This window comes from Bombyx mandarina, chromosome 12, assembly GCF_030267445.1.
Source record: "Bombyx mandarina strain Sakado chromosome 12, ASM3026744v2".
Lineage (NCBI taxonomy): Eukaryota > Metazoa > Arthropoda > Insecta > Lepidoptera > Bombycidae > Bombyx > Bombyx mandarina.
The window spans coordinates 10,471,826-10,498,781 of NC_143219.1; the positions used below are offsets into that span (position 1 = coordinate 10,471,826).

General features: G+C 36.5%; 4 protein-coding genes across 5 annotated transcripts; 2 read left to right on the forward strand and 2 right to left on the reverse strand.

The window, feature by feature from the left end:
* Window positions 1–1,021: 1,021 nt before the first annotated feature.
* Window positions 1,022–3,015, forward strand: LOC149501812 (uncharacterized). Its single transcript, XM_089731695.1, has 3 exons — window positions 1,022–1,781; window positions 1,905–2,133; window positions 2,210–3,015. The coding sequence occupies exons 1-3, from the start codon at window positions 1,287–1,289 to the stop codon at window positions 2,644–2,646; spliced, it is 1,161 nt and encodes a 386-aa protein (XP_089587821.1). The 5' UTR covers window positions 1,022–1,286; the 3' UTR covers window positions 2,647–3,015.
* Trim9 (E3 ubiquitin-protein ligase Trim9) lies at window positions 1,321–16,284 on the reverse strand. 2 transcript variants are annotated; one of them, XM_028176650.2, is made up of 11 exons: window positions 15,102–16,284; window positions 14,758–14,853; window positions 13,650–13,883; window positions 12,017–12,164; window positions 11,894–11,920; window positions 11,124–11,266; window positions 9,792–9,930; window positions 9,234–9,470; window positions 7,726–7,898; window positions 6,355–6,499; window positions 1,321–4,589 (listed from the first exon to the last, which is right to left on the reverse strand). In XM_028176650.2, the coding sequence occupies exons 1-10, from the start codon at window positions 15,780–15,782 to the stop codon at window positions 6,368–6,370; spliced, it is 2,010 nt and encodes a 669-aa protein (XP_028032451.2). In that variant the 5' UTR covers window positions 15,783–16,284; the 3' UTR covers window positions 1,321–4,589; window positions 6,355–6,367. The 2 variants fall into 2 exon arrangements, with proteins under 2 accessions (XP_028032451.2, XP_028032452.2); XM_028176651.2 differs by lacking the exon at window positions 11,894–11,920.
* Window positions 16,285–16,747: 463 nt separating this feature from the next.
* Window positions 16,748–19,987, forward strand: LOC114244829 (uncharacterized). The gene is made up of 3 exons (XM_028176744.2): window positions 16,748–17,928; window positions 18,010–18,116; window positions 18,329–19,987. Exons 1-3 carry the CDS (start codon window positions 17,853–17,855, stop codon window positions 18,854–18,856), a joined length of 711 nt encoding a protein of 236 aa, XP_028032545.2. The 5' UTR covers window positions 16,748–17,852; the 3' UTR covers window positions 18,857–19,987.
* Window positions 19,988–23,809: 3,822 nt separating this feature from the next.
* Window positions 23,810–26,956, reverse strand: LOC114244693 (acyl-CoA Delta-9 desaturase). Its single transcript, XM_028176578.2, has 5 exons — window positions 26,387–26,956; window positions 26,171–26,301; window positions 25,671–25,876; window positions 25,134–25,319; window positions 23,810–24,490 (listed from the first exon to the last, which is right to left on the reverse strand). Exons 1-5 carry the CDS (start codon window positions 26,709–26,711, stop codon window positions 24,253–24,255), a joined length of 1,086 nt encoding a protein of 361 aa, XP_028032379.2. The 5' UTR covers window positions 26,712–26,956; the 3' UTR covers window positions 23,810–24,252.

Sequence of the window (26,956 nt, forward strand, 5' to 3'; positions counted from 1 at the left end):
ATGAGGAGGAGGGGAGGAACGGTGTTGTATATTGTAATGTATTTTTAATATCTTCAGATATCTCAGTGCCCAAAATCATGTCCAATTGAACAAGCGAGCAGTGTATTGATCAGTAATTTAATGTAATCATTAAATCAGCAATCAATTGATATGTTACCTCTGCTTCCTGCAGTAGCAGCTTGGCCTACTGACACCAATAATAACTAAGCAAATTCAAGTAAAAAAAAAAGAAGACGACTTCGACAGTAAGGAAAAAAACACACAACGAAACGAATTTACCGTTGAATATAAAGATGGCGGCCGTGAAAGCTGTCAAAATGACATAAAGAAAAAAAACCTTTCAAATTTATACATTCAAGGACGGTGTACATTAGTCCAATATAAAAGTTATCTATTTAGTACGATTAAGAGCTCTATGTAGAATCAATTTAAAGAAAATTTTAACCAACACACGCACAACGTTTAAGTACAAATAACGAATAATATACATTTTTAAGCCTGTTTGACCGATTATGTTGTTAATAATATAATAATAACATGATTAATATGAATACAGATTTAAAAGTATTTGATCTTTCATAATATTATTAATTACGTTATGTTTAAGTACGGACTAATTACTAAAGCTATAAAACTAATATTGGAAATTAAAGAGCACAGTAATCTACAAACTTATTTCCAAGATTTAATTATTATTTTACGCTTATAACCTGTCTGAACGTTTAGCGATAAGACTGCCAGGTTTTCTTTCGTATTCTTACAGTTTAGTAATGTATTCTGTAATTAAATATTAATAATATACTATTAAGACAACTTTAATCAATCTTGTCTTAAGACGTGTGCTTTATATTTAGAAAAAAAAAGTAATGTATTTAAATATTAAACTATTGATAATTAATGACAGTCTCGTCGCTTAAAATATTTTCTTATTTATAGTCGGATTTTTAATTAGACGAAGCCCACTGACAGTAGCTAATGTCACTTTGTAAAATAATGTTGCTATATTTAAAGTAATAGTGATGCGTTCTTGTTCAATCAGATGAATGAACAATGAGTGTGAATAGTTAATCATTTCAAACTATAAAAGAATATTATTTCTAATTTAAAATAAAATTGTACAAAAGTGCTCTGATATAAGTTACTAGTAGTATGTAACTACAATCAGTTTTTTGACAGCTTATTACAAAGCGCGGCGCGGCGACTAGTGCCAACACCGATCAACGCCGCGCGCGTCAGTTGCCATTTTGTTTGTAATTCGGCTTCTAACCTCTGGTCTGATAGCACGAATGTTTTTTCTGCGCTCACGCTGTTTAGTTATTGTTTTTGTTAAGTTTTTCGTTACGTTGTGTTTGTGGAAATTGTTGTGTTTATTTGTTGCTATATTGTTCCGTACAAACGATATGGATCCTCAACCAAGCACGTCAAGCCAAAGTTTGTCTCCAAGAAAGAAGAGACCGCGGATTGCTTTAAGCGTTACCGAAAAAGCTATGATACAAAACGTCTACAAACACGTATTTGAGGAGAAAGCTGCTTCACTATTACCTATTGAAGCTCCCGAAAAAAAAGAATGTGTTTCGAAAACAGCTGACATTTTGGGAATTGGTGTGACCTCAGTTTACAGAGTATTAAAAGAACACAAACAAAATGAACAATTTAAGTCTCCCGAGAAACGTGGACCGAAACACAGTTTCAAAGATAAATTAGACGATTTTACTTTTGCCGCTATAAGGCGAAAAGTACATCATTTTTTTTATGCAAATGAGCCACCCACCATTATAAAGGTATCTTAAACTTTATTCCTTCTACTGCATTATATTCTGTGTCTACCATAATTTTCTTTGTAAAACCAAAGTATTAGATTGCGTGGACTTCCTTACTCAAAAACTTTTTTTATTACTTTGCAGATTCTTAAGGTTGTCAATGAAGATCCAGACTTGCCCGATTTTTCTTGGAGTACATTAAGAAATGTTATGAAACATTTAAATTTCAATTATATCAGAAAATCAAGACAAAGTATTTTAATCGACAGACAGGACATAATTTTATGGCGCCAGCGATACCTTCGAAATATTAAAGAGTATCGAAAGGAAGGAAGGTATATTTATTACCAAGATGAAACCTGGATCAACGAAGGTAATTACAATTTTCTGTTTTCTTTACATTAAATTGTACTTTCAATAATTAATTAATATTTTTCACTGTCTTGAAGGTCATGCACCGAAAAAGGTATGGATTGACCAAACAGTTTTATCGTCCCGCCAGGCCTTCCTAGATGGCTTGACCACTGGTTTAAAACAGCCTTTAGGAAAGGGCAAACGATTAATTATCGGCCATATAGGCGGGGAAGAAGGATTCGTAGAAGACAGCCTATTAATATTTGAAGCCAAAAAGAATAAAGAAGATTATCATCAAGAGATGAATGCTGATTCCTTTGAGAAGTGGTTTAGGGGGGTCTTGCCAAAACTAAAACCTAATTCCGTAGTAGTGATGGATAATGCCCCCTACCACTCCAGGAAACTAGAATCGCTGCCTACAATGTCTTGGACTAAACCTAGGATACAAGAGTGGCTAACGAGCAAAAATATTTCATTCGAAGCAACAATGGTTAAAGCTACTCTTATAGACATTGTACGGCAGCACAAATAAGAACATTGCGATAAGTATGTTGTGGACGAGATGGCAGCGCAGCATGGGGTAATTGTGTTACGTCTGCCCCCATACCACTGTGAGCTCAATCCCATTGAGTTGGTATGGGCGCAAGCTAAAGGATATGTTGCAAGAAATAACAAAACCTTCAAAATGACAGAAGTAAAAAAACTTTTTGAAGAAGGACTTCAACATATCACACCTGAAAAATGGAGTAGCTGCGTGTCTCATATAATTAAAGAAGAAGACAAAATGTATGGTCTCGACCACATGATCGACAATGTTTCAGACAGATTTATAATTAATGTCACCGAAAGCGATAGTGATGATTTTTTATCTGATGATGAATAAAAACAAATTATGTAATAAGCGATGTTTTTTATTTTCATTACCTACCTATAATTATTATATTTTACAACATCATACATCTATAGTTTCAAGTACATGATGTATTGAAAATAGGACAGTCTTACAAGTTTCCTCGCAATGTTTTGCTTAATGTTTAAAACACTCGGTATTCAGTATAGGTCGATACTATAGGAACATAGTCATCGAAAACTAGTTGGTATGTACAAAGCTGTACCCGATATCGGCAGTTTGGCACACTAACTATTCACTAGACAATGGAGGCAATTTCATTCATTAAGGAGTTTTTTCAATTATTCACTTTGTCACAACACTATCTTTATTTCATCAAAAACTGACAACACAGTAAACGTCAGTTTACTTCGTCTAATAAAAAATCCGACTATAAGTATTAATTTATAGAAAAAAAAAAAGTTTAAAACACTAGAACCATTAAATTAATGTTATCTGGCACAGTAATACTTAATTAATAAATAATTTAAAATAAGTTAATGCCTAATCCAATCATTGTAAGTGTAAAGTAATTTAAAACTATTTTTACACTAGTATATAAACGGCAATAAGAATTTCAACGAATATATAAGACTAGTTTGATTTTTAGTAGCGGTTGGTTGCTAATATTAATTTTGAAATTCCTTAATATAAATGCCTAGCTACACTCGCATTAACTTTATCAAATTCTATGAATATTCACGTTACATTTATTTTGTATTATTAGCCCTATATTGTATGCCGAAATAAGAATATGAATTCTCGAACTCACTATGAATATTCGTAATAATATGTTGTACAGAAACAAGTTTGATGACTTCGAATAAATGTCAACGTTAAATATTATGTCACGGACGGGGTTCGGAACGTTTTTAGTTATTATTTAAGCCGAACTATATAGCTATTTTATAAAAGGCGCTGTCTAATTGTGATATTAAATACATTATGCACCCATTCACATTTAACATAAAGTTGAGAATGGAATATCATATTCCATGGCGCGCCCAAGCGATTTCTCGAAAACAAACATATCAAATGTACTACTATCCATTTGATTAATATTATGATTAAATTGTTTGTATTTATGCAATTTCATTACTCAGATATGGGAATTTTAAAATGCCATATCGTTCAATTCGTGAGCAGAGGGCGCCTTGAAACAAACATTTTTCTGTTTTACGGGAATCATTACAATTTGTTCATTGAACACACTATTTAAATACATAACACATTAAGGTTTAGTGCCAAAAATACAAATAAATAAGTTAAATAAATAAAACCCCCCTTTCAAACATCAGGGTATTTTGTAACACGTCCTAAAAATCGTCTGTTCTATTTTTCATTCTCGTGATTCAACTGTCGATCCAAAAAAAAGCATATACTTTATTTTAAATACATAATTTTTCTGGGTTAAGAAAATTAATTTTAATCGTTATGTTTTCAAAGTGGCTTTAAAACTATTTTGGGTATTTTACTAATAGTAAAATAGCGTGACAAACTCATCGCAGATAGAATGTAGAGACAGCTCTACCCGTGGTGTGGGCGCAGCGTTGTCAGAGAGCGCCGGCCTCGGCAGTTCAATGAACCTGTTACATTTTGAGCACGCGCTTACTAGATGGCGCTGGGGTATTGATTGCACACGGGCTGTATGTGGGCTAAAGACGCTTTTGACGTACTCTATGAAGTAATGCCATATCGTCTTCTCGCATTAAAACTGCATAATCTCAAAACTTACTAATTTTACAGGAGTGTGTTTTAAAGGTTTAACATGTGATATTTTTAATATTAATCATTTTTGCAACATTTATTTTTTATTTTTTACCAGTTACATTATCTGTCTTTTAAAGTAAGATAAAATTATGTATTAATTATGTTAATAGTAGTCAAAATATAGGTAAACTAAAACTAAACTACGCTCTTTTGACAGTATTTAGGAGAAAAATACTGGTGATACCAAATGTTCCTCATATTAACTCAATTTCGAATATTTTTGGAAATTGTACACTTTTAATGCGAAAAGACGATATGGCATGACATTCCGTACCGCGTAATATGGCATTAATACAGTACTCAGTACTCTAAACAGGACCTGTCAGAAATATGCCTGTATTGTTTAATTTGTATAGCCCGCTAACAATTACGTATGTCTTGTTGTACGGAATGTTCGGGCGTCATAAATTATAGACCATTTATTATTACCAAGTAAACTCAAGTTTACTTAAGATTTTTATAATCGTATAATAAAATTTATTAGTATTTTCATTTTCAGTTACAAGTTATAAATACAGTCAAAATCTGTTATAACGACATCGAAGGGACTGCTCATATTCAGTCGTAAAAACCGATAGTCGTAACAACCGGTGATGTTTAATGTGTATCGTGCAAGTACAAACAAATCGATAGGGAATTATTGGAAAAACATATTTACATAATACGCGATTTTTCTTCAATATTAATTTGTTTTATTTTTCTTTGCGACATTTTGAAAGTTTCACGAATAACTCCACAAAGTTTTGGTGCGTTTTGTATATAGATAAGTAATAAACTAACTGAAGAGATATGAAGAAGCGGTCTTTGACTCTACTGCATGCACGTGTTTTGTTTCTAAGAATTAGAAAAGACCCTACACTAAACTAAATCCTATTGTTTTCTTTCCTGATTTTAATAGCCATTGAAGACAAATGTGGATACCTATTCAAATTGTTTACAATACAGCTTAGCCGGTCGTTCTAACAGATCTAATTCTCCGAAATATTAGTTAAATGTGGTCGTTTTATGAGGTATGTCGTTATAAGCAATGTCGTATAAAGCAATGTTTTTAATAAGGCGGTCATATGGCATTCAGCCGGGACCTTTGTTCTAGGTTGTTATAACCGGCATGTTGTTCTAAACGATGTCGCAGTAAACGGTTTTGACTGTAGTATATAATTGCGACTTTTTTTTTGTCACCCGAACATATGCAGTAGTGCAGTACTTAGAACAGAACGCAACGGACAACGGACCTCTAGATATGAACCGACCTTTATATATGTTCTGTGGATATGACGTCATGTTTAGTGTTATTTTTTTTAGATGTGTGGACGAGCTCACCGCCCACCGTGTGAAGTGGTTACTGGAACCCATAGACATCTACAACGTAAATGCGCCACACACCTTGAGATATAAGTTCTAAGGTCTCAGTATAGTTACAACGGCTGCCCCACCCTTCTAACCGAAACGCATTACTGCTTCACGGCAGAAACAGGCGGGGCTATGGTACCTACCCGTGCGGACTCACAAGAGGTCCTACCACCAGTGTTACAGTACGCGGTCGTGCTATATTACGCGTACTGCATGGCAGACAGTACTTACACGTGTCTACGGCTCACTCGGCGGCGAGCTGCGAGAGGAGCCGCTCGGGCGGGGACAGGCCCGGCTGCAGCGTCACGGCCACGCCTCGGTTCAGCGACACCGCGGGGTAGAAGGCGCCGCGCAGTCCGGTGAATGCGATGTCTCCCTGTAAAGAATGTGTATACGGGTTAGTCCATAAGGGTTTTTTTATTTATTTATTTTTTATTGCCCTTTTAGGCAGACGAGCATACGGCCTTCCTGATGGTGAGTGGTTATCGTCACCCATGGACATCAGCAATGCCAAGGGCAGAGTCAAGCCGCTGCCTACCGTTAAGTACTCTTCACAAGCCCCGTTTGAAGGAGGACATATCATAGAGCTCGAGAAACACCGTGGAGCTCCGTGGAGCTCATTTCAAAGACGGATCTGACGCGAAATAGACATTTATCCCAGTTTTGAGGACAGAACATTATTTCATCTGCAACTGGTACGTTTTGTGGCCGACATTCACGTAGTATCCTATAATGGCTCTGGTAAAACTTAACACAGGTATTATTGTCATAAATAATGTTCGCCTAATGACCGAAGTTCGACCGCAATTAATTTTAGCTCACGGTTTAGCACCATATTATATATTGTATAGAATAAAGATAAACAAAAGAACATCTGTTGACAAACACTGGAGAAAAATAGACAACTGTTTTGTTTATGCCTATTCGTATTTAGAAAATTAGATTAATAGCTGGATAAACTATAGCGCAGTCTCGTGGTAATTCAACCTTAATAGCAACGGTAATTAACGCTTTAATTATTTAAATATTACATATTTGGAAATATAATAATCTTATTGTATGTACCCAATCTATTAATGTCAAGATACAACTCTATTATTACCACTATTTTGACTTATTTTATTATTTTTTTTTTTTTTGCATATATGGGCGTACAAAATAACAGCCCACCTGGTGTTAAGTTGTTACTGGAGCCTATAGACAGCTGCAACGTAAATGCGCCACTCACCTTGAGATATACGTTCTAAGGTCTTAGTATAGTTACAACGGCTGCCCCACCTTCAAACCGAAACGCGTTACTGCTTCACGGCAGAAATAGGTGGGGTCGTGGTACGTACCCGTGCGGAGTCACAAGAGGTCCTACCACCAGTAATTACGCAAACTAAAATTTGCAGGTTTGATTTTTACTACACGATGTTATTCCTTCACCGCGGAAGTCAATCGTGAACATTTGTTTAGTATGTATTTCATTAGAAAAATTGGTATCCGTCTGGGATTCGAACACCGGTGCATCGCTCAACACGCTTACACCGAACGTCTTATCCTTTAGGCCACGACGACATCAAACTCTCTGTCACGACAATCTTCTATAATTGAACTGACCTGTGGATGGTCGTCGACGGTGAAGCGCAGCGTGCCGCGCGTGAGGTCGAGCAGCACGCCCACAGTGGAGCCGCACCGCACGCCGCCCGCAGTGCGCCCGCCGTGCGCGCCGCCGTGCACGAACCACGACCGCGACCCGTCGATGTACATCGCCCAGCCCAGCGCGTCGCTTCCTGAACGTTAAGCCTTATATGTATGTACGGACTGCGTGTGTCTGTACTGCGGAACGCGCAGTCTGCGCCTCCAATAACCCCCATACATTTGGTGACACAACAAAAAGTCTTGCCAGTCGAAATATTATTATTTACTCTACATTGATCTCGAGATGCTACAAAAACTTGTCAGATTTAGACAGAGGCTTTCGGCTTATTTTGCCATCAATGGCAGCTTTAATAATGTTTTCTCAATATGTCTGAAGTGCTGAAATTCCTTTGGAAACGATGACCTTGTATGAATGTCTGTCCAAGAAATTCATAGCACTCTGTGAGAGATTAACTGTCAATACAAACATGAAAGCTCATAATTTATAATTTAAGAAAGAAAGAAGTAACAACATTCTCAAGGAATTTAATTCCTCTGCATGCTTTAAAAAGATTACACATATTCCTTTTTTTATGAAGGAATACTGGTGGCCCGGAGGCCTTTCCATTTTCACCAGGACAGGTGGGCAAGCAAAGGCTTAATTAGGAGGGGTGGGATTTACTGACAGCTGCCCGAGCGCCTCCGAAAGAGAGCTAACAGCTCAAGGACAACTGCTTCGCGAGTGCATCTACTACCGAGAAACTCAGCGCGCCGATGCGCGGATTAAGTTGCACATCAAACACTTTGCCGAGTTCGGTTACCCGAGTCCCTGAGCCTGCTCTTAGTATTAGAGTTGAAGGCGGCTAATGCAAGAGTTATTGGATCTGATGGATCCGTAAGGACGTATCTAGGGCCTCGACGGTGACTGGCTCCGGCGTGGGCAGGATTCGAAGAGTACTGTGAAATGGGGGGAATCGGGACACTTTTTAAGTTCGACATTGATTTTTATCATTTTTTTGTAGTTATAGTAATAAAACGGAGATCATAATGCCTCCAGAGTTTTTATATACGATGCGTTATTAATGTTATTATACATATGTAGTTCATTACAAAATATACACAAAAACTGAAAAAAAGAACTAGCTTGACCCGATTCACCTTGGCTTTGAGGTGAATCAGGTTACGTATAGGGACAATAGAGTTTTTCGATAAGGCTGGCACTATTTAGTTGTTAGGTAGGTACCTAGCTTTAGGTAATTAACTTTTTAATATCTTTAATGACTTACAAAACTTTGATGACTAAATTAAACTATAAAATATTATTAAACACTAAATAAAAGTCATTTTCAGTTCCACAAAGTTAAATCTCTAACAACCCGACAGAAGTATTGTGACATCCCAGATTTGTCCCTATTCGCCTCAATCTACTGTAGTCAGCGGCGGAAACGCTAAGGCGATTATCGTGACGCGACGCATATCGCATTTACCGAGCATCTTATCCCTGGCGACGTCGGCGCGGGCGATGCCGAAGGCGGGGTCCGCGTCTCCGTCGTACGCGTCGAGCCGCAGCGTCCAGTAGTGCAGGCCGCGCGCCAGCGGCTGGTCGGCGAGCACCACGCGCGGCTGCCAGCCCGCCGCCACCGCGCGCGCGCCGTCCGCCGACAGCGACACCCCGCTGCCCCCCCCGCCAGAGCTGCACCGCGCGTCCCACGTGAACCACGCCACTGTCGCAATTAAACTTTCTATGTTTTACTATTTTCACTCAATTTATTATAGATCGCAGTATAAGGCTCACAGCCCGTCTGGTGTTAAGTGGTTACCGGAGCCCATAGACATTTACAACGTAAATGACGCTATCCGTCTTGAGATATGAGTTCTAAGGTCTCAGTATAGTTACATCGGCTGCCCCACCCTTCAAACCGAAACGCATTACTGCTTCACGGTTGAAATATGCAGAGTGGTGGTACCTACCCGGGCGGACTCACAAGACGTCCTACCACCAGTATACGGAACGTGGTATAAGGAATGAATGAAAATTCATGTACCCGGTGAAGTTTGCAATCCTATTATTTCGCTATAGGGTCCCTCGCCGGCTCCGTTGAATGCCTTAACGCGGGCGCTGTACAGCGACGCGTAATGGAGGCCGTCGATTGTACAGACGGTTTCCCGACCGCAATACACTTCCTAAAAATTTTAAACGATTTTATTGTTTTATTCTAATGTAGAAGAATTAAAGTCGTGGCACATAAAATAAGACAATTCCATTGTTGCACTATTCTTGTTCTTTTCTCAAATCTTCGCTATTACAATAATAAAAAAGTATCCGACAACTTCTTTACGCTTTGCGCATTCAATTTCATTGTCTTTGACAGACAGACATGACAGAGAAAAAGAAAATGACATTCTCTTTTTCCTTTCTTGCCGTTTTCTCTCACATCTTAATGCTCCGTTCTCTCTTTTCATACGTTCTGTTCTTACTAATCATATACCAATATAGATTTAGTTCCCAGTGTTTGGAACTTTGACATAAAAGTCAACAGTTCTGTACAAAATCTGGAGGGTTACTCGCACATTTTGCTATAAGGTCTTCGCAGCCAATTGTTATTTAATTTTATCTTGTATTGATGGGTGAATAAGAGGACGGCTCAGCTGGTGTCAACTGGTTATTGGAGACCGTATTGAGACGGTACTCACATCATAATGTGAGCGCCGTCATCCATCTTGAGATATTCAGTTATATATTATACAGGCTGTACCACACTGTTCAAGCCAGAACGGTACGACTGCTACACAGAAGAAATGGATAGGATGGCGGGACTTACTTACAAGTGAATTCTACGGTTTACTCTAAAATCGTGAACATATGTTTTTACAGCGGAGGGAGAATTTCGTTTAAACAAAATCAAGTGGCAAAGAGTGTTGAAAGCGAAGTGGTTGTACGTTAGTTCTATTTAGGCATCGAAGTAATAATATATTCCAAACCTCACTGCTTTAGGTTTCAACGTGGACACCTGTATTAAGTTTATGCTTAGTGAGTTCTCTGAGCCGTGTGCACAAATAGACAACTGCCTATCTACGATAGGAAAACGATGACCAAGAACATTAATTTATAGAATATTTAAGCGAACTAATATTGGTTTGTTGACAACAGAATGAGTAGTCCCCTACCCTCAGACACAGCCCACCGAGTTTCTCGCCGGATCTTCTCAGTGGGTCGCGTTTCCGATCCGGTGGTAGATTCTGCGAAGCACGGCTCTTGCTAGGGTTCGTGTTAGCAACGTCGTCAGGTTTGAGCCCCGTGAGCTCACCTACTAGTTAAGGTTACGCTGATATAGCCTCTCAAGGCTCTCAGCTTAGGAAGGAAAAAAGGTAGTCACCCGAAACGGTCCCCCGAGTCCGTCATCCAATTCCAGTACGTATCCGCGCACGGCGGAGGGCGCGGGCGGCGGCTTCCAGGCCAGCGTGCACGAGCACCCGCGAGCCGCACAAGCCTCTACTGCCATTTCCGGAGCGCCCGGTGCTGTGTCGATAAAAGCGTACTCATATTTCGGTACTCATTCACATTACATCAGATTTTTGGAACGAATTTCCTTATGGGACGATGTGGAGAGGTACCCTAACCGGAAAAAAACGTCCGTAACGTAAGATTTTTAATATTTATGTATAGTCTTAGTATGATGGCTATACAGTGTCTAATGTATAGTCTACGTAATTACGGTAATAATAATTATTATTATTTATTATTCATATAAATAGCTGTTTCTTTGTATATTATTATTATATATTTTTTATAAATCATTGTAACGTTTTGAAGCGAGTGAAAAACACGTTGAAAGATTCTGTTAAGTCAATACATACCTAGCTGATAAGTGCGCGTTGAAAAAAATCTTAGTTACGATTAAAATTCAACAACGTAAAGAAAGTTGGCAGTAGCTGGTAAATCCTCACACAATTAAATAAAAATCGCAGTACCTTTATTTGTTACTAATGGTCGTGACGTTCCAAGGCTACATAATAAAGGACGATGCGACGACCAGAATTAACGGTTTCGTATGATATTTCTGACGATTTTAAGTACAGGAAATTTACGCTGTGTATTTAAATTTCTCATGAATAGTTTAAAAACTACAAACAATTAGGGTTATACCTGACAATTTCATTGAGTTCTCAACAGCTGCATTCCGTAAAAGAAAACCATTCATTATATTAATGTAGCACTGAGACAATTTTTTTGTTTATATTTTTGTTTCATAATCACGAGGAAACTTACGTGTACATTCAACAAAATTCATGCTTTTCACTGTACGCAACACTGGTTCTATATCCAAGTTAAGCGCCGGCGGAGACGGAGGCGGCTCCAAGGACGTACATAAATTGGCAGCAGTTTCTTGTGCTCGTATAGACAGAATGTTGCCCACCTGAAAATATTATATTTACATAGTATATTATGTGTAGTTTGGTGTAGTCATTCAAGTATTTGTTGTATAGAAAATGAACAAGCAGCGTTTTTTTCATGAACTACGTTTTTTTATTACCTCGGTAGACAGACGGTCCACAAAATTGCCAGGGACAATCAACAAGATGGCTACCACTGACTAATTTCCTTAAATCTCGTTTAAAGGACATGTCATAGCACTCAGGAAAAACTAGGGAGGTATGGACATTCCATAGGTGAATGGTATGTGTGTATGTAAAATATTTCTGGAAATGCATTATAGATGAATGTGCAGGTTTTATGGTAAAAAAGCGATAACAGCATCATCTCAAACAATTGCTCAGAGCAATCTCCTTAGACCACAGAGTACAAAACACAGACACAACTAGGGAGGTATGGATATTCCATAGGTGAATAAAAGAGTAATAAATATTAAAGATTATATTAATATTATAATGTATTTTGAAAGATTTTTGTTTGCCATATTTTATCTGCGTAATGTGTCTGGAGATAACACAAGCAATAATACAATAAATTATATGGCACAATATGTTCAGGCTTGCTGTGGTCGATAGTAATATGATATGAAAAACACAGGATTTTAATGAGAATGTTATTTAACGTTCTATATTGAAATGATTTTCTTAGGTAATATTTGTATCTAGTTTCAAGTACATTTTTAAAGACAGATTTTGTTTACAGACTGTGTTTTATTGAACGTGAAACAGAAAAAACGCATGTGACAAATTTAATATCTTATGGTTTCAGTACTTATTTATCACTTAGATTTATGCTGACAAAGAATTGTGTGCTAACTGATAATAATGCCTATTGATTGATACAATAAAACATTTGTGTTATGTATGCCGTATACTGGCAGATAATCTTCTGTAATCATTGTTTACATTGATATATGGGTCTTACTGATAATTTCGTTATTGTGTATTAAAACACAAGATATACGTTATGTGGAACAGTGGAAAATATTATAAGTCTTATAAAATCAAAAGCAAACATTATTCAAGACAAATCGAAAATAAATATATGTATCACAGCAAAACAATGTGTTATTAATGTTATTAAATATGATTAACATTGTATGCAACTAAAGAAATTATGCTATGTGAAAAGTTTTACTCATCAGCTCATCATCATAATACAAATTTGTGTATAATTTTGTCTTTTTTTTGGGGTCTCAACCTATAGATCATGTTTTTACACCAAATTTCTTTTTTTATTGTGTTTTATTATTTCGATACGAAAATTGAATTATAGATATATTTTCTTTCTTATTCCTAAATTTGACAAATACAGAATTAAAAAAAATCTATTGGTTCAGTTTTACTACTAGCTCTGTTATATTCATTTGTGAGGACTTAAATTAAGTAGTAATAAGGTTTATACCTTTTTTATTGATTCAATTGATTGTATTGGTGTACATGATTGGTGGTTACATTTATTGTATTACCTGAAGAAATGCAGCCTGATCTGGTTCTTTTAATGCTTCAATAGAGAAGTGTAGCAGGGCAGTGGCTTCTCTTAGTTTCTGCGCAGCATGCGAAGTAAGAGATCTCATGTTTGCAATTGCCTGAGATTTGGTACTGCGTGCTGCACGAATTAATTCATCTCGTCGTCTTTCTATGGCACAAGTTAGTTCTGCACATGCATTGTCAATTTGCTTCTCCAATTCCTCACAAGATTCCTGTAAGATTTCTTTTTTTTTATTAGAGTATGCTAGTTGAGTATGCAGTTTTTTTTTTTTTTTTTTATTGCCGTATAGGCAGACGAGCTTACGGCCCACCTGATGGTGAGTGGTTACCGTCTCTCATGGACGTCAGCAATGCCAGGGGCAGAGCCAAGCCGCTGCCTACCGTTTAAACTCTCCACAAGCCTCGTTTGAAGAAGGACATGTCATAGCGCTTCCAAAACACTGCAATTTAAAACCGCTCGCGAAATTTAAATGCAATTCTTGCACATAAATCCTGTATATATTGCTGACAAGGTTTCAATTGCTTTGTCAGTTCATGATACAATGACAGTAAAACTTCATAGCAAAAGTGGCTCAATATAATGTACTCAGCAGCCCAGATGATAAATATTTTATTTATTTATTAGATAACAGACAGATTATTTATGGGAGCACAAGAGGTATTGTGAATGATGGTTTCTTAATGATCATCATATCAATAACTATAATGACTTTTGAGCTGCCGGCAACCTGATGTCCAGTAGTTACAGATGCCCTTAGATACGTTGTTGTGTACCTTAGTATATAAGTTTGGAGAAGGTTTAGGTAACTGTTTTTCCAATGTCAGGGCCCTTAGTTGTTTAAATTCTAACTATATTGTATTAAAACAGCTAATAGAATTAAAGAGGCTAGAGTGAATGATCCATATCTATAATTAGAGGGATTTAAAAGTTTATTTGATAAGTAAAGAATTGATTACATTATATGCACTATTCTGTTTAATTAAAGAATTTGTTTATTTAATAGTAGGACTTAAACATATCTTAATAATTATATTTACTAAGATAACTATTAAGAATATATTTAATACTTAGACAAGTTAACTTACATTAATTTTTTCACCAGATGCTTTTACCCTTTGTATGTAGTCTGTCATGGATTTGGCCTGTTCTGATAAATGCTGCAGGGATTGTGATAATTCAGTCTACAAAAAACAAATACATACAAGTCACAAAAGATGCCTGGCCATAATTTTTTTTATTGCCCCTGTAGGCATACAAGCATACGGCCCACTTGATGGTGAGTGGTTACCGTCACCTATGGAAATTAGTAACGCCAGGGGCAGAGTCAACCAGCTTAGGTAGCTGGTTAAGTACTTTTTCTTTGCTAATGAACTTATTGATTTCACCAAATTAATATAACAGTAATGGGTAGACTATATATAATACATACCTTATGAGTCCTTGCTGCTGTTGCTAAAGGTTGTGTTTCATGTATTGAATGTCTCTCAGTAAGACACCGTTGACAGATGGGAATTAAACATGTTACACAATATTGTACTGGAGGAAAACCATGATCAGCGCAAGTAGTCCCTAGAGCCCGTAATTCATGTTGTGCTAATGGACCACGAGTAGGATGCCAGGCATCACGACATGCAGCACAATATCTCACTGAACACTGTTCACAACGAACAACAGCTGCACGACGTTCTCCTTCACACATTTGACATGCTTCTTCTGCAGGCGGTGCACCAGTGACGCCCCCGAAACGTTCAACAATTGTTCGCATAACGCGAAATGGAGGGAGTCCATCAGCTCCGTTGTCATCCAAGTAAACTAGCTTCCTACACGAAGGGCATGTAATACTGAATGCAGCAGACGGATATGCTGGCACAGCCGGGGTTCCCGCGTAACTATTAGGCCTTGATCCACATACCACACCACTGTCAGTTTCACTCGACACTGATGCTTTATCCGCTTCTTGATAATCATTAGACGACCCTGAACCTTCATTATCGTGAATGTGAACCTGCAACTTTTCTGCACAGACCCGACACACAGCGTGTCCACAAGGTAGAAGCACGGGTTCTCTGTAGAATTCTTTACAAACGTTACATCTTATTTCTTCTTCCATGATGTATTTTTAAATTCAACTATCGTTTATTAGCCATGTAATGTCGTCATCAAAATAATTTCGTACGAGTTTTAGTCATGATAAGAGATAAAAATGTAGCAATTTCAATAACAAACAAATTACAGTTACAACAACACCGATCAAAAATATCAACTCAAAGATACAATAGTCAACAGACGTCAAAAACTCAAAACCGACCGATTGATAACTTTTTTAAACAGCATGGCTCTGATGCGAGACCTTTAAACCAAGCCGAATGAATACAATGGAAATGTTGTGATGCGCCTGTCTATTCCTTTATTATTGGGCGAAATCAGGATGACCAAAAAACATTCAAGTTTTTTTTTTTTCAAGAAAAAGAGTTTTGAATTATTTCCCAGACATCATTAACAGCCATGCTGTTTTTAAGTGATTTCTTTTGACAAAGATACGCTACACAGTAGATGTCACGATCTATGAAAATAGCGAAACGTCCGTTGCCTTCGCAATCCTGGGCGCAACTGGTCACACGAATGTGTGGGAGACTACGCGAAGGATCGCGGTTCGCGCGCTTTGATGTCTGTTAAAAAACCGACACAGCTTGGAAAACCACGAATGCAGCGAAAACTTTGCATAATCATTTGCAAATGTCGTCCTACACTTACGGGTTTGCGTATTCGTGCGAATGTGAGTGACCGGTATTAAAAAACCGACACAGCTTGGAAAACCACGAATGCAGCGAAAACTTTGCATAATAATTTGCAAATGTCGTCCTACACTTGCGGGTTTGCGTATTCATGCGAATGTGAGTGACCGGTATAAGACAGAAAATGTTTATTATTGCATAAAATTTGCAGTAGTCGTGGTTGTTGTTCATTTACTTATTTTTTTTGATTATTATAGTTACTAAAATCAAAGTAGTTTAATAAAATTTAAATAGACAGACATATCATTGACACGTGTAACACGAAAAACATGAGTTTAACTATCTTAAAATTTCAATGGTGATTTTCTTTGATCAATCAAAAATATGTTAGTAAAAAATGTTTAAAAAGAAATTGTATGTATAGTAAATTTTCTATGATGTATAACAGCTATAGTGTGCCAGTTGAGAAGCTTGCAAAGTATTTATGTACTGAAACGAAGTTCCATAACGTGGTTTGCGATAAAGTGTAAGATTCACGGGTTATGCTGTTTCGGTCGCTACAACGCCAAGAAGAACCGACAATATAGTGTTACTATTGTCAACTATTGTGGTAGGGACGTGGATACAGCCAAGCACACGCCCTCAATATACTCTCCATGGGAGGGGAAGCTTCGTCTTTACTTAAATAGAATAGAACTTGTAGTCGCCGACTGTTATGCATTTGATGTTTGGTAGTGACGGGCGATGCTAGATTTCCGTGATTTCTCTGAAGGAACTGCGGAGCGTGAGAGAGGGAACTGATTAATACTTAGCTGTAAACAAAGAGGATTTTTAAATACCCTTAAATAACCGTAAATATTACATTTATTTCGTTCTCAGGTCAAGAACGTAGAAAACAAAAAAAAAAAAACATTTATGCAAATAGACATTTAGCAAATGTATAAATCTATAGGTAGCAGTGATGAGTATATTCTTTAGAAGATATTTTTTTTTTTTATGAAATTTAGAATTTTTGCAACTTACACTTTATGTACACAGTTTTCTTGTAACATAATATTCCGTAGTCGCATAGCCGTTCGTTCGTTTTTCATTAATGATGTACCGTATTCAGTGCTTTTCGAATACATTTCAAAAAATGTCCAGCACAGTGATAACTGACTGCCAACTGTCAAGTGAAATAACTAAATTGAAAAAACACCATAAATTCAATCAAAGTCAGTTTTACAGATGACATTTATGTTTAGATGTAAATAACTTGGCCGAAATCACCAATTTTAAATTTTACTTTATTGTTAAAAGCTAATTTTTATAGTCACTTTAATGATTTTCTATCTCACTGAATTTTTTCATGTTACGTCTGTATTAATTTTTATTATATTCGTATAGACTTAATATCGGATTCGATACTACAAAATTTTACTTTGATTTTGCTGAATTAAATAAAAATGATCATGGAACCGTCAATATCATCAGATGATAGTTGCGATTCAGAAACTCGAAGTATGAAAAAACAACTTACAGGTAGTTAGTATGAATAAAATCCTAAAACAAATACCTATCTCTTAAAATTACACATTTTTGTATAAATACATTTATTTTCAGAATTTGGATTTGAAGAAGAAAATTTGAGTAAATCCGAAATGAGCGATATTTTAAAAGCTCTAAGGAATTCCGAGTGTAGTGTAGAAGAGGAACTGACAAGACAAACAGTAATAATTTAAAAGTTGATAATATAAATTGAATATGTAGCTTAATTTAATTTTAATAAAATGAAATGTTTTTATAACAATAGATAGTAGAATTGAGGTAACAGTCATTTTTTATTGAAATAAGACCAAACAAGGCTGAGACTGAAATTCATAGTAAAAAACTAAATAAGGTATTAAACAATAATATTTTAGCAGTGACTTAAATATTTCAGATCAATGAGACTGTTTCTGTTACTACTAAGAGTTTGAAAAGACGTAGCATAGATGTAGAAGATAGAAGAATGCCCTGGAGTATCTTTCCTGAGCAATTGACTCAGACAGAAAAAGCTCAAACACTAGCGATTTATATAAAATTAATGTCCATAAATAATTATCATCAAGCTAGAAAATCTGGAAATTTTGCAACATGGCCCCCTCCTATACAAATTATTGAGGAATCAAGAGTTCAACCCATAAGATCAACACGAAGTGGCAGATCAGTACCAATATATGCAGATTTTGATGATGATTCCTCAGATTTGGATTTTGTTATCACTAAAACAAAGAAGAGAAAAGTATCAAACAGCGAACATAATGCCAATGAAGGAGTGTACTCAAATAAAGTAGTTAGTCTTAAAAGAAAACCATCAAAGGATGAAGATGTTAGACCATCCAAAGAAGCTAAAGTAAACAAAATTGACAAAGAAATAATTAGCATAGGCAAAAATAAAAGGGATTTGTTTTCATTGATTGAAGACTAAATGTTTTCAAATAAAATAAAAAACTAATAATTACATATAATATGTTCTCCATGTTTATATATATTTAATAGTGTATCTTAGAAGTGATTCAGTAAAGAAATTGATGTTTAAAATTTATTTTGTAGTGATTAGAGTAAAGTTTGGAAAAATTACTCAAAGTTCTGATGAGATATTAATTTATTATGCTATTAATTATATTACTATGTTACAATATGTTATATTGCCATTTTGGTTTTGTTTATGAAAATTATGTGAATCATGTACAAATTACAAGCATTAAGATAGGGCTTTCTCAAATAAGAGTAGACTAGAAAAATCTTGCTTTTTACAAATGTATTATTTCAAATAAGTTTTACTGCAGTAAAGGGGAGTGTTTATTCTTATTTATCTTAATTATTACATAAATGAAAATTAAAAGAACCAACATTTGGCTTTTTCATGATAGTTAAAACAGTTGAATCTGAAAAGCAAATGTGAAAAGGAAAAAGACCGGTACATATGATCACATGCTATAGTCTACTTGTATTTGAAAAATTCCTTATCGAAAATATGCTCTAATTGTTTTAAAATTTCAATGGTTTTTCGTGCAAACCTAAGTAACATACATTTAGAGAAAACTATAATGATAAAAATAGAGCAAGTAATATTCAAATTCGGTTACACTTGTACCAGCTTATTATAATTGGTTATTGCTCTCTGTGGATACCATCAGTCCTAGGGACACAGCCAGGCTGTTGTCAACTGCAGAGTACTTTTTTTAATACCTAGTTTGAAGAGAAAAGTAAAAAGTTATGAAAGAAATTTAATTCAACCAAGGGAGCTTTAATTTAGAGTTGGCAGACAATGGAAGGGTTTGATCTCGAGCCTTTGATTCAGCGTGTAGTGATATCTTGCCCTATTGTAGACTTAAAGGTTTTGAAATTGTTTTGACTTTACCTCTGAATGCCATTTGATACTCTTAGTGGGGTAGAATTGACATAAAACCGAGTCAAAACTGTGTATGTAAACTATTGTTTGACACGAAATTCTGTTACACTGAACTAGTCAAGCTCTTAATTTTTAAGTGTTTTGTCCTCAATACAAATTTTGTGGTTTCCATGTAAGAGAAGCTAATAAAAATATAAACTATTATTGGTTCCTTTTGTTACTGCATTGTAGAAACTAGGATTTTTCTTTAGAAGTGCTTTGCTTTTTTTTAATGGCTTGCCAAGGTTTCCTGGACGATTGCAACACATAGATAATTACGTACCTACATTATTTTTTCATGTGCGTTCCTAAGCAACGGAAGGATTTAACCTATCAAAATTTATTGAATGCTCTTCAATTTATTTAACGATTGATAAAGTACACTATGTCAACTTTAAGCTTTAATAGAAAACTTTAAACACACTTTTGGTATCACCTTGTATTGATAGTGTGGCTACTGGAGCTTTTTAATAATTATTTATTGTCTTTAGGCAGACGAGCATATAGGACACCTGATGGTAAATCGTTTTTATTTTTTGTTAGGTTTTAGGTTTTTGGTGGCTCACGACTCACCTGGTAATAAGTGATATACTTGGGTTTTTTCCCCGTCGAATCGATTATTCTCATAGAACACTATTTAGCTTAATGTATCCTTTATGGGACACATTTTATAAATGTGAGAAATTACTAAGATGTTTTGATTAGGGTAGTAAGCTGATGAGGAGGCAGTCTCTCTCCAGTGATGGTCACGGGGCGACCTAAGGGGGTTGAGGCTGCGCCGCACGCTACCGTCACTCTAGCGCGCTGGCACCAGGAGGACGGGATGACGCGTCGGCAGCTGCAGACTGCGATGCGGTCCGCATTTTCGTCGTCGCTGTCGTCGCCGAAGATACTGTGGAAGAGCAACCCGGTCGGCGCTCTATCGCGTTCCGACCCGGCAGGCTGGTTCTGGCCCAGCGGGGTATCCCGGAACACCAGCGGCATCGCCCGGGCGGCCTCGGGGTGGCGCCGCGTGTCTTGTTTGTAGTGTTGACTGCGGGAACCCCCCTACCCTGACCGGATTTTGACCCCGGACGGAGATCGGACGTCGGGTGTAAGAGTGCAGGGGAGTCGTTTAGTGGGTAGGGCCCTAAAATTGCTTGGGCCCGCGGGCTGCTCCCAACACCTTGCAGATCGTGAAGTCCCATATACCCCGCGCGCCCCCTAGGCGTGTGGACCTCGTAGGAGGTTCGGCCCCAGGCACGAAAAAAAATATTGGTGTAGTAAGTTATTATCAACTGTGGATATATAATATTATGATGTAGAAGCTATAAATTTTATATAGAGCATTAAAATTAACATTAAAAATAAAAGCGCAAGTTATTTTTTTCTTTCCGCGGCTATTGATCAGGATGCCCACTTGATGGTCGATAGTTATCTCTCTAGTAATGCCAAAAGGGCAGTCAAACTGCTGCCTATTGCTGAGAGCTATTTAACAAATCTGATTTGAGGGACATTTCCGTGAGTTTATTACGTTTCGTTTATTGGGTTTGTAAAGAGGGTTCAGGAGATCTGGTAACGACTTCCTAAACTGAATTCAGAAATACGTATTTGAAACGACCAATATGAATTAAATAAAAGATGCACGAGATCAAACAGAAAAAAAATATTTTTATCATTAAAATTGTGCGTCACTTTAAGATTGTAACGTCAGCAACGGTAAATAAATAAAACCACACAAGTTCCGCGAGCTTATTATCGTAACTACGCAAAAAAAATAAAAAAAAATAGTACATCGTTTAATATTATTTCTACTTTAATTAAATTAAATTAACTGATTTAATGCTAATTATTAAATACATAACAAACACGAATATTTTTTTCATTGTAACGTAAATAATTATGTGAAACAAAATTAACAAATTAAGCAAAATTACCTCGTATCTTATTATGTAAATTTCTAGCAACAATGCTAATGAACAAGAGCTAACTGTCAAGTAGGGGTGAAATAGTATTATTCTCTATCGATAAAAGAATGAAACTTGTTTTTCTGAAAGATTTATCACATATAATGAAAATGTAAATGATGTACCAAAAAACGATGTAAACAATGAAAACAAAGTTAAAGAAAAATAATTGAATGACAAAATAATTAATATTTTTTACTAGCTGACCCGGCAGACTTCGTAGTGCCTCAATCGATAAATAAAATACCTAAACTTTTGTATAAAATAAACTTAAAACAAACAAAAGGCATCCGTCCGACGGGGGATACATCAAAGGAAAAACGAAATTGTTATTTTTATTTAATTCCGAGCATTTTCATATTTAACTACCTTTTAAAACTTCTCTGGACTTCCACAAATCATTCAAGACCAAAATTAGCCAAATCTACTACGAACTACGACTGACTAACGAACAGCAATTCATTTTTATATATATAGATTTCTTTTTTAGGATTTAGGGATTACCGGAGGCCTTTCCAGTTTCACCAGGACAGGTGGGTGAGCAAAGGCTGAGCAAGGAGGGGTGGGATTTGCTAACAGCTGCCCGAGCGCTTCCAAAGGAGACCTAACACTCAAGAGCAGTGCTTCGCGAATGAATCTACTACCGGATCGGAATCGCGGCCCGCTTAGAAGATCCGGCGAGAAACTCAGCGGGCTGATGTTTAGGTTAGGTTGAACGTCGAAGTCTTTGCCGAGGTTGACGAGTACGGCTACCGGAGTCCCTGAGCTTGCTCCTTATGCTAGATCTAAAGGCGTCTAATGCAACGGTTATTGGATCTGATGGATCCGTAAGGACGTGTCAAGGGCGTCGACGATGACTGGCTCCTGCGTGAGCAGGATTCGGGGAGTAGTCCGCGGCGGCAACGGTAAGGCGATTAACATGATAATTTGTTAGTCTGTTTGTATAGGTATGTTTGTTTAATTGTATTAAAAAAAAAAAGAAAAAAAAGTCAGATTTCATTTACATAAAATTTAAAATAACAGTAGTTTATTTGTTTCGAGCATACGAATTCTGCTATAGGACATATCTTTTTATCATTTTCATCTTTTTATTTTTGTTTCTTTTCTAAAATATCTAAAATAAAAATGTTTTTATTTTTGACTAGCGGCCCGATCCGGCTCCGCTCGGGTCTTTAACAAAAATTTCAACGATATTTGACGTTGTTTTATTTTTAAAAATAAAAGAACACTTAATTCGGCATAGCTATAATAGTCAGACATGTGCTGTCGCGACACTTTTTGTAAATAATAATGTGTTCTACAAAGTCGTAGTACATCAATAGTTTTCGCAGGGCACGCGATGTAAAGAATATTTTAGGTAATTTTTTTACACCTTCGGTTACATTATTGGAGTTTTAGTAAGGATCCCTAATTTTTTCAAAAAATATTATAGCCTATGTTATTCAGGAATAGTGTAGCTTTTTTTTTTATTGCTTAGATGTGTGGACGAGCTCACAGCCCACCTGGTATTAAGTGTTTACTGGAGCCCATAGACATCCACAACGTAAATGCGCCACCCACCTTGAGATATAAGTTCTAAGGTCTCAGTATAGTTACAACGGCTGCCCCACCCTTCAAACCGAAACGCATTACTGCTTCACGGCAGAAATAGGCAGGGTGGTGGTACCCACCCGCGCGGACTCACAAGAGGTCCTACCACCAGTAATTACGCAAATTATAATTTTGCGGGTTTCATTTTTATTACACGATGTTATTCCTTCACCGTGGAAATCAATTGTGAGTACGTATTTCATTAGAAAATTTTGTACCCGCCTGAGATTCGAACACCGGTACATCGCTCAACACGAATGCACCGGACGTCTTATCCGTTAGGCCACAACGACTTCGAAAGCTTCAAAACAGTGAAAGAATTTTTCAAATCGGTTCAGTAGTTTCGGGGCCTATTCAATACAAACAAACAAACAAATCTTTCCTCTCTATAATATTAGTATAGATATATCTAAAATAAAAAATAATAAGATTTTTGGTAATTAAAATGCAATTTAAATTTTAGCGTTTTATTATTTTGTTTGTGGTACGGTACATAGCTACACGCATCGACGACACGCATTTTGCTAGCAATACGCATCGCATAGCACTTGTATTTCTTAATGTTTGATTTTTGTGCAAGGAGCCCTTAAAGCACTACATTGATGCTTATACTTCACATTGTAATGTGCACTTTATCCATATTAAGCCAATTCGGTATCGAATCCCGTTCATAAAATTATGAAAGCTTCACTGTCCCTCAATCTCTCATTAAGGATAACTGCAAATCGATGTTCAGATAGTCTATAAAGGCAACTAGAAGTTTATGTGTATAAGCGAGATGATGTTGGGAATGGATAAATATTTTGATTCCGTGGTCGCAACCATGAGAAGGCCTAAGAAACTGGTAAAAATATAGAATAATTTAATTTCACTTATGCACAGCTGTGAAGTAGATCATTCCTTGCATTCTCCCCTCTGCTTAGCAACAGCTCGGACTAATGCTGGCGATGCTTGTTTTAAGTCATATGCCCAACCTATTTTAGCGAACAGATCTAGTAAGAAAGTTGTGGTATTGTTTGGGACACCCAATTCAGCGGCTTTATAGTCCCAAGGGAAAGTGTGGTGGTAATTATGCCAACCCTCGCCCATTGCAACAATAGACACTCCTTTGTTTTCACACGGCATGATGTACCTGAAAAATATATTCTTATTAATTCATTCGTTATGGGGTAGTTATTAACTGGAATGACGGATAATTACAAATTTTCTCTAAGTGCTTCGCAGTAGAAATAGGCAGAGCAGTGGTACCAAGACGCGCGGGATTACAAGGCCATATAGGTGATAAACAACTTGTTTCTTTTAATTACAGTGTTTATCATTTATCGTGGGATTCTCTCGTTAAACCATTTTAATTACATCATTATTAAGTGACGTGGTTTAATTTTTATTCATCGGCTACCATCTATTTCCCTAATTAGGTAAGATAAATATGTATCTAATTGTAACTTCTCAACAAATTTTATTATTAGAACAAACAGGCAAACGACGTCTCTAAAAATAAGAACTTATATGATAATTACTTCAAGTCTTTTCGATTTTGATAGAACTTAAGCTGCATCATTACATGTAGAAACAAATTAACTTCCCATGGGCGCACTGATTTCACAATGATTTTGTAAAAAAAGCTAAGTTTAAGTTTAAGCTTTTTTTCACAAATTCTACTTCTACGCTAGATTAGATTCTACGATACACACGCGCGTACGAGTACACAGTTTGTGTGATTAAACATAAATTCAATTCCTCAAAAACAAATTATGTACATTCAAAAAACCTACCTATCGTAAGGTTTGTTCCCCCATAGATGCGCAAAACTATTGACAGACCAAGTGAAGTGCAAGCTGAGCATATATCTCCAGAATGCTTGGGAGAGAATGGCGATATTCCACAATTCGCCCCAAGCGTAGACAGGAAGAGCCGATGGTATTACCCAACAGAATGTTATTTTGAACAAAATGAAGTATCTGCGAAAATAATTAGTTACGGATTTTTTTTAAAACAGCAGTTACGTGCAAAGCGGTCGCAAGGTTTGGTATATAGCAGTTTCATGATTTTGACACCGTAAAGTGAAGTAAAAGCGACGGACACTCAAATAGCACGTATTTTTGTCGCTACAACGTTCGCAAATTTTAAAAATGATCTTGGTTACCTATGTAAATTAGAAAAAACGGAAACTATAAAGTTAAATAGATAGACGAGTTGCTTTTAACCTCAAAGTTGAGGAAAACGGTAGTTAGTCGAAGATTGTATTTGTTCTGTATAAAGCAATACCCTTTTTCAATGATTTTAAACTAATTAATGATTTATGTACCTACTTGGTGCAGAAAATCACAACAGGGTCGTGGATGATGTCACTCATGTCAATTTTGGACCCCTGCTTCACTACGTCTGGGTGTTTTTTCATCATAAGCCATCCGATATGTGAGAAAAAAAAGCCACGATTGGCATCATGCGGGTCGGCCGAGGTTTCCGAGAATTTGTGGTGCACACGATGATCTCGAACCCATTCGTAGATTGTATTCTAAAAGGCAAGCAAATTCTTAATTATATTTAGAAAACGTACATATGTTGTATAATCTATACTCTATACTAATATTATAAAGAGGAAAGATTTGTTTGTTTGTTTCGAATAGGCTCCGAAACTACTGGACCGATTTGAAAAATTCTTTTTCCATTAGAAGCCGACATTGTCCCTGATGAACATAGGCTACTTTTAAAAAAAAAAAAAAAATATTTTTTTGGTTTCATGTGTGTTTTAATGTTTCCGAAGCGAAGCGAGGGCGGGTCGCTAGTATATATTAAAATGGATTAGTACTTGTCCAGCTGCTGAGTAGCATAGTGCCAAAATTATTTGCAATGGTAGTTTCGCTTTGTACGACCGATGGCACCAGTATCGATGTGCGCCTGCTGTCACTCCAAAACCTGCTAGCTGTCCCATGAATATTCCTAATTGAAAATAAACGTAAGATGAGTTATTTCACTGGAGTTAAAATTGTAATAAAATTGCCCATTGGTCTAATTTTGTAATTACCAAATATAACAGATTGCCACATTGGTTTTTGCTTTTCATAAAATATTGTGTAAAAACCCCAAACAACTGTGACCACATGGAATGTTGTTATAAGAATAGCGTTCGTCCATCTTATGGGTGTCACGAAACCCATACTTCTTTCCCATTTACGTATAGGAGCCAAGAAACTTGGTTCATTAAGTTTGACTTCGTCATACGGATCAACTGTGTTAGTTTTTTCTAAGTTATTAGGTTTGTTTGCTTGATTGTTCGGTTTGTTTTCGATGTTGTCTTCTAGTTTTGTTAGATCGTTGTACGGTGTCTCCACAATATATATAGGTGCCATTGTATTCTGTGAATGATTAATAAATGATTAATAGTCATAAATAAACTAAATTGAAAAAAGTTACATTGTAACAAATCTATATTAAAATTCATACTATTGTAATTATTTTTTACTCTATATTCTACTAGCAACCTTCATAGCCTGAAAGGTTATGGCACGTAAGAAAAGGCACTAGTAAGGCAACTAAGGGGCGCGCGAGTTATATGAGACTAGATAATCCGCGCGCCCAAGGACGGTATTTAGGA

Bases quoted from the DNA above. Each gene is read 5' to 3' on its own strand.
- Trim9 (XM_028176650.2), bottom strand. From the start codon at position 15,782: ATGGAAGAAGAAATAAGATGTAACGTTTGTAAAGAATTCTACAGAGAA. The intron at 14,854-15,101 runs GTATGTATTATA...TGTTTTTTGTAG, and splicing joins CAGCAGCAAGGACTCATAAG to ACTGAATTATCACAATCCCT. The intron at 13,884-14,757 runs GTAAGTTAACTT...GAAATCTTACAG, and splicing joins CATCTGGTGAAAAAATTAAT to GAATCTTGTGAGGAATTGGA.
- LOC114244829 (XM_028176744.2), top strand. From the start codon at position 17,853: ATGATCATGGAACCGTCAATATCATCAGATGATAGTTGCGATTCAGAA. The intron at 17,929-18,009 runs GTAGTTAGTATG...ATTTATTTTCAG, and splicing joins TATGAAAAAACAACTTACAG to AATTTGGATTTGAAGAAGAA. The intron at 18,117-18,328 runs GTAATAATTTAA...TAAATATTTCAG, and splicing joins AGGAACTGACAAGACAAACA to ATCAATGAGACTGTTTCTGT.
- LOC149501812 (XM_089731695.1), top strand. From the start codon at position 1,287: ATGTTTTTTCTGCGCTCACGCTGTTTAGTTATTGTTTTTGTTAAGTTT. The intron at 1,782-1,904 runs GTATCTTAAACT...ATTACTTTGCAG, and splicing joins AGCCACCCACCATTATAAAG to ATTCTTAAGGTTGTCAATGA. The intron at 2,134-2,209 runs GTAATTACAATT...ACTGTCTTGAAG, and splicing joins TGAAACCTGGATCAACGAAG to GTCATGCACCGAAAAAGGTA.
- LOC114244693 (XM_028176578.2), bottom strand. From the start codon at position 26,711: ATGGCACCTATATATATTGTGGAGACACCGTACAACGATCTAACAAAA. The intron at 26,302-26,386 runs GTAATTACAAAA...ATTTTCAATTAG, and splicing joins GTGGCAATCTGTTATATTTG to GAATATTCATGGGACAGCTA. The intron at 25,877-26,170 runs GTACTAATCCAT...CTTGCCTTTTAG, and splicing joins GCTACTCAGCAGCTGGACAA to AATACAATCTACGAATGGGT.